This window comes from Lepisosteus platostomus, chromosome 25, assembly GCF_059453375.1.
Source record: "Lepisosteus platostomus isolate fLepPlt1 chromosome 25, fLepPlt1.hap1, whole genome shotgun sequence".
NCBI lineage: Eukaryota > Metazoa > Chordata > Actinopteri > Semionotiformes > Lepisosteidae > Lepisosteus > Lepisosteus platostomus.
In genome coordinates this window covers 8,967,604-8,980,365 of record NC_142635.1, presented here as the reverse complement: position 1 = coordinate 8,980,365, position 12,762 = coordinate 8,967,604, and the positions used below count along the sequence as shown (strand labels likewise).

General features: G+C 40.5%; 1 protein-coding gene across 1 annotated transcript; it reads left to right on the top strand.

The window, feature by feature from the left end:
* Positions 1 to 224: 224 nt before the first annotated feature.
* Positions 225 to 11,878, top strand: LOC148641045 (vacuolar protein sorting-associated protein 26B-like). Its single transcript, XM_088620033.1, has 6 exons — positions 225 to 977; positions 4,199 to 4,355; positions 6,278 to 6,442; positions 6,617 to 6,792; positions 8,316 to 8,458; positions 8,958 to 11,878. The coding sequence occupies exons 1-6, from the start codon at positions 755 to 757 to the stop codon at positions 9,093 to 9,095; spliced, it is 1,002 nt and encodes a 333-aa protein (XP_088476159.1). The 5' UTR covers positions 225 to 754; the 3' UTR covers positions 9,096 to 11,878.
* Positions 11,879 to 12,762: the final 884 nt, after the last annotated feature.

The window sequence follows — 12,762 nt, the reverse complement described above, 5'->3', positions numbered from 1 at the left end:
CGGCCTTTGAGCCAACATGGCGGACATGTCCACGCAGTTTCACGTCGCTCTCCAGTGAACTGGAAGTGATCATAAGCGGGGGGCTGTCCGTGCTAACTTTTGTGTGTGATTTGTTTGATAGATTGTTTTTTAATATAATTCCCCCCCCCCCCGCAGTCCTGCGTGTTCCTTCATGGCAGGTGACCGTGTGAACGGCAAAGCAGGCCCTTTTACCTGCTCGCCCAGGTCAAAGCAAGGCAGAGACTCGGAACAAATCCCATTTAATGACATAGGGGAGAGAGAGAGAGAGGAAAAAAACAGAACGTCAGCTCATAAAGCAATAAGTAAGGAGAGACCAGAGTCTTTCGGCGCTTTAACAGTTTCTGTTTCTCGCCTTACAGTGGCAACTACGACGAGCTCCCACACTGCACCGTTCCCAAGACCCACCATGGCGGACGTGTGCGCCTGCGCGGTGAAGGGGGAAGCAGTGCGGAATCGCTACCTTTGGACGCTGCTCCAGTCTGACAGCCACCGCAGAGCCACACCGGAGCCCTCCAGCCCACCACTAGCCTCATCAATTCAAAATTCAAGGAGGCGCAGCACACGGGGGGGCAAAGAAAAAAAATCAGACCATAACCCCCCCCTCCCCAAGGGGTCACAAAGGGGAAAGGTGCTCCATGCGAGATTTAACTGGGTCATCATAAAGACGGGGGGGGGGTAGCAAAAATCCAAAATAAAATAAAGAGACAATAAAGCAAAGGGAAAGGCTGCAGTGATGAGCTTCTTTAGTTTCGGTCAAAGTGCAGAAATTGACATCGTCCTGAATGATGCCGAGACGAGGAAGAAAGTTGAGCACAAGACGGAGGACGGGAAGAAGGACAAGTATTTTCTCTTCTACGATGGCGAGACGGTTTCCGGCAAAGTCAACGTTACCCTGAAACACCCAGGGAAGAGGCTGGAGCACCAGGGCATCAAGATTGAATTTATTGGGCAGATCGGTAAGTGGCTGTCCTGCGCGCAGGCCCTGTCGGAAAAGACAGTGCCGCCACGATCGTGCACGTAAAATAATAAAAAGAAAAGCGCCGTGCGATCTGTATTGCTTTTTACTTGTTTACAGCGCAATGAAGGAGCCCTCGCCTGCCTTATGTATGTACGATTTGTCCCTTTTTACTTTCTTAAAAAGTGGCAGGTAGCATGCAGCTGTGGTTTTCTAAGCCGGTTTATTAAGGGTGTTGGACCGAAGTGTTTCTAACATGCACCATCGCTAGATCGGGATTGAATATTGCATAAACTTTGCGATTGTTTCACGTTGAACCTGCTTAAAGAAAATGCCATGCAAATATTACACTGCCTGAAAAAAAAGGCAATGCGATACAGAAACGCAGCGTAAAATGATATCGAGCGTTGCCTGGGATCAGATAAACTGGTTTAGTTGACGAGTGTAATGAAAATGAGACCATTTAAAATCACCGATTTTAAAAAGAAACATTAAAAAAAACGTTTTACACTGCGATCATAATTTAGTTAACTAACAGAAATGGCAGAAATGGTGAGCCTGTCCTCAGCATTTGCAGCTTGCGCGGAAAATTTCATCTGTATTTTTTCTTTAAGCGAAGGCATTGCACGTTTCTGCTTCGTTGAACCGGTTTCTCTCGGAGTTCCTCTTCTGTGGGTTCCACTTGTTGGTCTGAAACCGGAGGCTTAACCGGTTCCATACTGGGTTCATTCCCTCTCATAACTCAAGTGAAGAGCAGACGAATTGCATTTATGAATATGCATATATATATATATTTCTAACCTCCTGCAATTCTTTAAACCTATGATAAAAAGGAACCATGTTTGCAAGTTGTTTGAATGTTGACGACTGACGTGCTTAGAGGATAACTTCCCCTATGCCCTTTTTTAATTTATTCACTGGGCCATCTTAATAAAATGGGTTTGTTAATATTTACCATATGGGAAAAAAACAAGAACATAATACCATGTTGGTGATGGCCCAACATGTCAGAAAAGAGCTGATACCTACTGTACCCCCTAAGGGAGTGCTGATTTGGTGACGGCACCGTGGTATCTGTTCCAAAGTGAAATTTTATAAATAAAAGATCCACATAAAAGTTAATAACATCTTGTTGTTCTTGCTGTTTCTTCCTGGTGTCACTTTCAGCGGCAGACAAAAGCTTCCCTACACACCTTGTGTGTACATCAGATACCACCTCCATTTTTTTGGACCTAAAATATTATTTAGATATTGTCTGCACACATCTGATATGGTTTCCTACAGAGATGCATAATTACGTTAGCAGAGACGAAGCAGAATACACACTTAAATGTTCAGTGAACAATATGTGAAAGGTCACAGGTTCAATGAGCAACAGATAAGCGAATATTGAGGCAAACCTATGTCTATTTTACAAATTAGCCTGCAGAAAACGAATAGGTACTGTATTGTCTTGGTTTCAGAACTGTGACAAGGTACCAGTCTGTGTGAAATGTTCTGTACACACACTGTGCACACAGGTAGCAGTATTTTCAAGTATGTCAAAGATGTATTTGTTTTTAATGTTTTGCTAAAAGTGAAAACAGTCCTGGGTGAGATCCAAAATAGTGCATTTCAAGTGGTTTGTGCTGTAGCTGTAATTTACCTGATTGACAAACACTGGATTATTTTACCTTTGAAACAAGACCAATATAATTTTTGCGTGAAGGCAGAATGAGAATTAAATCCATGTAAATGATGTTCTGAAACAGCCAACAGCACAACTGTTTATTTTATTTTTGCTCTCTGCAGAGATTAAGATTTAAAAGTGAGATATACAGTACCACATACTGTATGCCCGTTTTTCTGGCAGTTGAATGCCACACAGTTTAGCCATACAGAATGCTAGATACAATTTATCACGGAAAATAAACCATTCCGTCAGCAGTTTAAAGTTTAATCATTTCCAGAAAGGATCAGTTCTATGTCTAAAGCCCACTCCAAAGCAAGCCTTCAGTTATGTAGACTATTTGAAGCTGTTTGAGGCTTAAAGCTATTTGGAGTGCCCAATCCCATCACCTGACTCTCTGTAGACTATTTTCACTGTAAGAGAAAGATAATAAATTTCCTATTGGGACCAGAGAGATTCACTCTAACAACTTCTCAGATCTAAGGCGTGACACATATTAGTCCTTCTGTTCCCACTACTGATTCATACCCAGCCAAAAGCACTTTTTTCATCAGAGCTATCTGCCTTGCGTCTGGTCATATTCTGGTGACCGCAGGCTCCTGCTTGTGCCTCTGAAGGTGCAGACAGACTTGTTCTTTTACAGAGACTGGTTTCTTTACAGCCTGCCAATCAACAGGCACTGTATTCTGTCCGGCGTCCACAGAAGCGGTTGGAACCGTGGTAACTTCTGCTTTTTTCACGAGCCTTTCGATTTCCACTCAGGCGGTGTTTGTTTTATTTTTGTGCTGGTGGGCACTGGTGTGCTGTTCATTAAACGGGGTAGTCCAGAATGACTCGGCAGGGATCACAGTAACATCTTGGTTACCTAGGGTACTGGAGCTGTATCCCCCCAGAGGGTTTGAGCCCACAGCCCTCCTCTCATCAGTCCAGAGCCCAGCCCGTTTCACACCGCTGCCCCCATCATCTGAACGCATGCCTGCTAGAATCGAATCTTTGCATCAATCCAGTTTTTTGGAGAAGGACTTTTTTCATACTAATTCCTTAGTATACCGGCCTGTTGTGTTTAAAAGAGTAGGTAAACTTCCACTCGTAAAAAGTTTGTTTTCAAAAAGCATTTAGCCATAAATCATCTTTTTATTGCAAATTTCTCTCTATATATAATGCCAATTTACATTCCAAAGGGAATTTCCCCACACAGAAAGCAGATATGGAATAAACCAAACCATATGAAACGAACATACAATTTTTTAAACAAAGCAAGTTTTCACTACCAAATCGTTTTATTTTTCTGTTGCAGTGCGTCGTTCAACATGCGATTCTCCAGACAGTGACCATTGACAACGTTGAAGTAAACATGAACTTCACTGTATTAGGACAATTCGGGGCTTATCAAGCTGTGGGGGAATGCTAGCCCTTTTAATTTCTGCACAGCATTTGATTGCTTATCCCTTATGGTCCTTTGGCAACTCTTTTTAACAAGTGGCTAACGTCCTATGTCAAACTTATTGATCTTATATTCATGGCATTAAAAAGCAATGTTTCTTTCTGCACAGAGCTGTACTATGACCGGGGAAACCACCACGAGTTTGTCTCTCTGGTGAAGGACTTGGCGAGGCCGGGGGAACTAACACAGTCCCAGACTTTTGACTTTGAGTTCACACATGTGGAGAAACCGTACGAGTCCTACACAGGCCAGAATGTCAAGTTGCGGTAAGTGGAGAGCACAGAAGCTGCCAGCATCATTTAAAACTGCATTTTTTAGATGTTGTTTAGGGGGGATTATTGAGTAATGGAAATAAAAAACATTGTTTTCTGACCTGCAATCTGATGTGCAATTATTTTGGGAAACATCTCCTTGAGCCTTCCTTTATCCAAGTCCATTACTGCGAACTCTTTTCTTTCTCAGAAGTATCCATTTGTCTGTTTTGGAAGCTGGGCTACTGTAGAATGATCATTTTTGGGAAACAGTTCCCTCTATATTCATTATTTTGATGCACATGTTGGTTGTGGCAACGCCAGACCACAGGTTTGCTTCTGTATCATCAGTCTGCATGCTGCTTGAAAGGTATGGAATTAATACTTCCCTGCTGGTTACTGTTGTCACTAATGTCCTCGTAAGTAAATCAATACAGCTAATGCACTTATACTTTTGCTGTATTGTGAAGACGCTTTTTTTTTTACTTTGCCCTGGGATTTTAACTCATTTCGCTGCATCTGTCGGAAACTTAGCAAGTAATTCACCCTCTGCTGAAGTGTGAATAAATCAAGCACCTTGGAATTTTACTTGATTAGTTCTTGTCCAGCGTTTGCCTGACTTGCACACAACCCATGTGGACCTTGATCTTGTTTCAAAGCTATTCAATCTATTGCAATCAAGGGTAAATCAGTTTCATTGTAATGGGAAAGCAATAGGGGCACCAGTAATGATTACTTATCCGTTTTGCCCAGAATTAAATGATACCTAGGATGAATACTGGTGACCTTTCCAACTCTCTTAGTTGCTGGGTGGCGTTTTAATGCATGGATTAGTCTTTGCTTTGAGCATGTAAGTGGGAGTCAAGCGAACTTTCTTCATTCAAAGTGAAATCACTATCTTTTTCTGATGTTTTTGGCATTATTTTCTGTATTTTCTGCAATAGCTTTTGCACATTCTTCCACGTACTGTATATATCTTCCTTTTCAGAATGATTTATTTTTACATAAAGAAAATGTTCAATGTTTTTGTCTGCCTTTTCTTATTCAGATGAGACTTGCCTTTGTTTGTGTAGGCGTGTGCTGCATCTGAAGATGAACACCATATCTACCTTCCTAAATTACTGTTATACTAAACTGCTTATTCGTGTTCACTAAAGTGTCGTAATACTGTGTTTTAAAGTGTGAGATTTTTTTCATTTGTTGCATAAAAGGGCTGTAGGATTTTTCCTGCGGAAATCTTCTGGCTTTCCACCAGTCCACATAAACAACAGTGAAATCTACTACACCACAAGCAAAGGCATAAACCTTATTAAATAGACACATCTAGACAGCTGTGTTAGTGTCTCACTGCAGTGTCAGTTTATGAAATATGCTGAGACTTAAAACCATAGGGGTCCTTTCAAATGGTGACAAGTAAATTCATATTTAATGGGTCGTACTTTAAATGCAGAAGAGTACATCTCATGAAAGTTTAAATTGAGTTTTAATTGATGTGGAAAGTTGTGAATGAAATGCATTTTTGTTCCTTGCAGTGGATGCATAAGTTTAGCCTGACAGTGAATTCTACTTGAAAAAAACAAATTCTGAAGAAGTTAAACATTTATAGTTTTTTTTTCTTTTTAAATAAATGTGGCCCCTTTCATGCCATTTTTATTCCGGAAGCCTTTCTGTAATTTCCTCTAGCCAGTCTATATTCAAAAAGACGTATTTTAGTTCAGCTTGCAACTTAAAAGTCAATTTATTGGGCTTCTTCAAGGTACTATTATGGAAGCTGCTCTAGGATATAAATAAAATATCTGACACAATATTGGGTTTTTTAAGCCTTGATTAGTAAGTAAAGATGCAGTCTGAAAATCAAACTTCAAAAAGATGAGGATGGCTTTCATCCAACATACCCAGAGTTCTTCAAACAGTGCTGTGTGCCATTTCCTTTCCAGGTATTTTCTTCGGGCAACTATTAGCCGGAGACTGAATGACATAACCAAGGAAATGGACATTGTTGTTCACACTCTCAGCACCTACCCCGAGCTGAACTCGTCTATCAAGATGGAGGTGGGAATTGAAGACTGCCTGCACATCGAGTTTGAGTACAACAAATCAAAGTAAGTAGCTCGGATGCAACCAGGTAAAAAAAGCACATAAGGTACTTGAGACGCTTAGCAGAGGCTCAGAAGCTCGGCAAACAAGCTCTTCTTTTTTTTGTCTTTGTTGAATAAAAATCTTTCTTGGGAATACCAAGAAACCGTCATTAAGAAGTGTGTTCGTGAAAACCCTAGGTACCACCTAAAAGACGTCATAGTGGGGAAGATTTATTTCCTGCTGGTCCGGATTAAGATCAAGCACATGGAAATTGACATCATCAAACGGGAAACAACGGGCACGGGTCCGAGCGTGTACCACGAAAACGATACCATAGCCAAATACGAGATCATGGATGGGGCACCAGTGAGAGGTACGTATCTACTGTATTCACATGACTAAAATGTTCATATTGCATGCCTATTAAGTAATTATCGCTTAATATTATAAAGTAATATCAAATATTGCTCACTAGGCATGCAATTCATGTAATATAGTATACAGTACATATTAAATATATAATATTCAATAAAAGCATTAAAATATATAAGTATTGAGCTTTTTAAGATTATTCTTCATTTTATACCAATGCTGAATACTTTCTGCTGCTGTGTTCCAGCTCATCTCTCTGTTGCTTGATTAAAACTAATGATTTAACTCGGCATTTGTCACCCTCTCCAGCTGCTAAAACTTATTTTTACAAAACTTAATTGGCTAGTAATCCTGCAACACTCCAATCCTGTAACAGTTTATGAGCTGAAAAGTTTGAATTTCAGTAAATAGTTCAACTGCATAATAAAGACATCAGCTGCATCAAAAACCAGCAGACACGGGGATCACCAGTTCATGATATTGAGTTATCTCTTAAATTGATGTGCATTGCATGGAAGTAATGTATTCTGTGTTGTCTTAATAACACTGTATTGAATATAAATTCAACTTAACACAGGTCTTAAACACAAAAGCATTTCAGTATTTTACCAGCAACACTCCTTTGGAACTGAAACATTTGCAGGTGCCATAAAAAAAAGGCTAAGAGGTAAACAATGACGTATGTTAATAATTAATTTTTAGTAGCTTACACATTAAATGCTGTGTGGCTTGAGTCACAGATGTGCCATGATAGGGAGAACAAGTCGGAGTGGCAGTGCAGTAAGTATCACTCATTAAAACAAGGAGCTTAAAGATTGTCTTTTCTAATTGAGCTCAGAATTATATTCCATAATAACTTCACCTCTAGTGTGTCCATTCCTTGTCCCCTCAGGCTATAAATCAGATACAAGCTCTGAAATACTGGATAACAGTGTATAGTGGGAAGAAAGATTTACAGTGGTACGGAGCACAAGGCCCAGGTCATTAAAGATCATATGGTGCTTTTTAAAAGAGTAGGGATCTTAACCTGAATTCGATTCTGGGCTAGTACATTCTAGGCCTCCTAAAGTTCCCTCTTAATTCAATTGGCAAAGCAAATTCTCCCTTCTCTGCTTGAACGGATGTGTCGTGGGACTGCTGGTGTTTAATGACTGCCATGTGGCACCCAGGTGAGTACTGCAAATTTGTTAGATGCTTGCGTGCCCCATACTCTGTGTAAAGCACTTCTGAGTTCCCTTGAGAAAACCAGACATAAAAACACGCATTGCTTTGCTTACCCTTAATGTGTCCCTCTGGTCCTCCAATTTCAAATTCCTCAAGATTTCTGCCTTGGTATTGCTGCCGTTGATCGTGTTCACGAGCCTGATGCCCGTTTCACCTGCGGACAGAACGAAAGTAGCATATATACCGATTTGCTCTGCGTAGCATACCAGTGAGAAACTCTTTGACGACTACAAGACAGAAAGAAAAGAGAATATTTCCATGGAGCTATTCAGATGCGATGTGTGTTTCCTGTGTGCGCAGGAGAGTCCATCCCCATCAGACTGTTCCTGGCAGGCTATGAGCTGACCCCCACCATGCGCGACATTAACAAGAAGTTCTCCGTGCGTTACTACCTCAACTTGGTCCTCATAGACGAAGAGGAGAGGCGCTACTTCAAACAGCAGGTAGAAAAAAAACCGCGACTGCTTACAAGGCCGTTCCATTCACCATGCCTCCAGCGCTGTGCGTCCGTGTGCTCTATTATTACCTGTTGTTTTTTTTGGGAAAGTTAGACATCTAATAGCAGACTTTGTTCTGGTTATTTGAATGGTAGCCAGGCGAGAAGTTAATTATTCTTTTGTCTGCTTGTTTTTAGAGAAGAAATCTTTGTTAATGTCATATTTTATTCATTTTCGTTTACCTCAGAGTCCTTTTGCTTCAGGACACAGGGTGTATCAGTAGTTAGTCGAAGCGATCTCTGTTCCAGAACCCCGTTCCAGAAAAACCAAAGCAATGGTTACGTTCAAGATGAGTAGTGTTTACAGTTTTGTATTATACGTTAAAACTTTAGACCAGCATTACTTTCATTCTGGAATTGAAGCAACAATGTGGTAACAGAGAGAACGCAGGGTGGAACACTACCTCTGAAGGGGCCAGTCAGCAGCTGGTTCTGGCTTTTTCCAGGAGATCACGCTCTGGAGGAAAGGGGACATCGTGAGGAAGAGCATGTCTCACCAGGCCGCCATCGCCTCGCAGCGCTTCGAGGGCTCGGCCAACCCAGAGAACAAGGTGCCTGCCCAGGCCAAGGAGGAAGACGACTAACGCGTGCGTCCGCACCCCCCGGCGCCTCCGAAAACGAGAGACTGGATGTGTGCGTGTGAGTGAGTGCGTAGTCTAGAGGCGGCAGGGAGGATGTGTTGCAGCCTCACAACCCACCAACAACACTGGCTAGAGAACCTTCTCCTTTCATTACAGCAGATAAAAGAAGGGATCAGAAAGGGAGGAGTATAAAGCAGACTTCCGGGAGATGATGTGTACTTTGGAACCCCAAACGACAAAAAATATCACATTTACATGGCACGATCTACTTTTTTTTAAAGGCTATGCCACCACCGAAGCTCCATACAAGAAATACCGTGCTTTGCAGAATACACCCGACATTTCCTTTACTTAACCTCTGTACCTTCCATTGCTCACAGGCGTCACATGGGGGATGGGGTAGCCTACAGTCGGAGAAATGCAGTGCTGAAAAACTGCACGCTCTGGAGGTGGGGCGTACTGTACTGCTATCAGCTGTGTTAGTGGGGGTTTGTTGTTCATTCCAAAGAAAAATCCAGACTGAAGCTGTCTCCGAGATACAGACGTCACAATCTGAAAGAGGAAATCTGAAAATAAAAGTAAATTACAGTGCAGCTGTCGAGGCTGGATGGGGGAATGCTTTTCCTGTTTATAAGATCAACATACACTTTGTGAAAATCAAGTGCAGCTGCTGATAAATTGCAGGGCTATAAGGCAGAGAGCACACAAAGCAGGGGTTGAGCTTGCACAAGGGGATCCAGAGTACAGCCTGTCACCTTCTTGTTTAAGAACTTTTACCTTAAACAGCGTTTGTCTGCAAGCAGGAAAAATGACCAAGCAAGTGGTCATCTCTTTGTCTTGTAATTATTGAAGTTTACATGTGCGTATCAGGGAAAAGAAGGAATGAAAAAATGAAGAGAAAACCATTTGGGGAGGCATAACTCTTACATTTTCAAAAAACAATTCGGAACTGTGGTAACAGTAGATGGATCTTTGTACATTATACTGTATATATGCCTCATTCCTCTTTAAATTACAAGATACATCCCCCTCCACCATAATAAATGTCAGTGTTATAACAGAAGCGTAATATAACCAAGATAGCAAAAGCCTCACAGTATTTCCCTGAATACTAGCAGCTGGAAAGCCCAGATTTTATTAAACTGTCATCACAATTCTTACTACTGCCACAATGCTGCTTTTCTGCTACATGCTGAAAGTTAACTTTTAAACCGGGAGTAATTTACAGCAATTTGCTTTCTTGTGGAATGAACAATAGCTGCTTTCGTTGCTTGTAAACTGCATGTGATTATGAACTTGAAGGCTCCGACACTTCTTGTAATACAAATACACTCCTTTATTTTTTTTTAATCCTGACATTGTGCCTATCAGTGTAAGCATCTGCCAAAAATCATGTGTTGAGTCCAATGCCTCTAATTGGTTTATACTATAGCGTATAGTGTCCCTTTTTACCATCCTGTGTTGTACTATTTCAAGACTTGAGCGTCGTTCTTCCACACTTCAGTGTGTTCAGGTCTCTATGCCAACCTTTTTTAAAGAAAGCATAAATGGTACAGAAAACAGTCTTCTGTGGATTATTTATCTAACAAGGTCAACGGGACATAAGCAGAATATGATGTTCCTTTTTTAATTCTGTCCCTTAAGACGCATATGCTGGCTTTTTGCAGAGGTCACGATGGCTAGGTGGTTTGAAAAAGTTTCACAAAATGGTTTATTCAGCTGTTAGCAGTGATATATAAAAAGTAACAGTAACGATGGAGACTGTATCGTTGCGTAACACTCTTGGCCACAACTACTGTCGTCCAACCACCCTGAAGTGACATTACATCATAAGCAGGAAGCATGATGGGCACTAAAGATCAGCAGACCTGTAGATATCATTCACTCTCTCGAGCTCTATTTCACCTGAGCCAAGACTTCACAGGTTCCGAAGGGTTGGAGAAATGTTCAAATAACTTGGCAAGCAGCACAGTCTGAACCATAAAAGGGTTCTGACCTTTAGGACTCAATGTTACCTGAATAGTGACAGTTTATAACATGGAAAGTGTGTCAAATACTGCTTGCTTACATGAATGCCTAGTTTCTATGTGTGCTATCTTCTAACATCATGCTAAATTTTAAATACGCGAAGACTGAAATGTAAGCAGCACTTATATTCTCTGGTGCACATTTTAAAGCACTAGTAGAGGTTTACATAGGTTTTAATTTTCTTGTGTGCAAGCTGTTTGTGAACAGGTCATATGGCAAAAAAAAGCAACCATCTTTCCACCTGGAAAGGTTTTGTGAACTCAATTCAGATGTACGTTTTTGCTAGCTCACATCTGGAGTTATGCAGCTTGTGTGTGTTTATGTACTATTAACTGAATTCTGTCCTTAAAAACTAATTTTTTCTGTGCTTTCTAAGGGGATGCAGTTCAGTCCCTTAACCTTCTTGTGCTAACAGAGAATAATAGACCATTAAAATGGCGATAGAGACAACATTCCTTTTACAAGTGTAATCAAATAATATATATTTACAGAGTTGTAGGTATATATACGATTCAAAATAGATCTTAACTATATTTCTTTTAATAGTAAGTCGTAAGGTACTAGCCTGTTTGTGAAAGGGAATTTGTACATTTTCAGCACAAAAATAAAGAGTATATGGTAATAAACGTATAGATGTTAATACGGGATATTAAAGTACATTGATTACTGGTTTCTTTCTTAAATAGTTGTATTATGCATTTCTGTATTTTAAATTTGTTTTTAATCCTATTTCTCTGATTAAAAGAGAGCTACCTTAAGAGCCTTTTTTCTTGGAGTGGTTTGCCATCTTCCTGTTTTGCTTTGTGCGTTTTTACTGTTTTTGAACAATGAAATAAGCATGGTGGGTTGAACTTTCTCGCTTAAAGATTCATCTTTATATCTTATTACCCAGGATTGTACCAGAAGAAGATGGATTTAGAAATTATTATAATCGAATCTGGCAAAAAAAAGCGTGTGCACTCATTCTGAATTTTCACCACCACCTGCCTTTGCAGTTCACTCGTGCAAAAATAAGACCATAACCCATCTCTCCAGGTTCCTCTCAGAGCGCTGACTAAGTAAAAATTAGGGAACATCCTCACATTCACCACTTCTGTCAGGAATTCCAATTTACTTTCTTGCTGGGTGACCAAATCTAATGGATTAGCTTTAGTTCATTTTTTATCTCGTCTGCCCAAGCTTTAAAGATCACAAGATGTCAATTTGCCACTATTAATTTTGTTAAATTAATAGCTTTTCCAAATTTAAGAAAGTAAACAGCTTTCATCTGTCACCTATGCATTCTGGAGTCCTAACAGCTAATATGCTAGGCTTAATAAAATGTAACTATATTATAGTACTCAAACGTCACAGCGAGGTTGGACTGCTCTCACTACTTAATTAACCAAAAGATGGGTTTGTTAGACTGCGTTATACTCTATTCGCCCTGAAATATATTCATACTGTGACACAATATGCTTGGGGTGCCATAATGGATCTTTCAACTAGGCTGGCCAAGGACAAACTGCAGGTGTAAGATATAAAACCAGGGCTTTTTATTCACAGTGTGAGAAAATAAAAATACCACAAAACAATAACATGGGTCCTCTTTGAGCTTCTGCCCCAGATATCCAACGTCTTTCACTACTGGGTTCCCAAACAG

What these genes read in the sequence shown, in the direction of transcription:
- LOC148641045 (XM_088620033.1), top strand. Translation starts at nt 755, where the DNA reads ATGAGCTTCTTTAGTTTCGGTCAAAGTGCAGAAATTGACATCGTCCTG. An exon ending in TGAATTTATTGGGCAGATCG is followed by an intron (nt 978 to 4,198) that starts GTAAGTGGCTGT and finishes CTTTCTGCACAG; the next exon opens with AGCTGTACTATGACCGGGGA. An exon ending in GGCCAGAATGTCAAGTTGCG is followed by an intron (nt 4,356 to 6,277) that starts GTAAGTGGAGAG and finishes TTTCCTTTCCAG; the next exon opens with GTATTTTCTTCGGGCAACTA.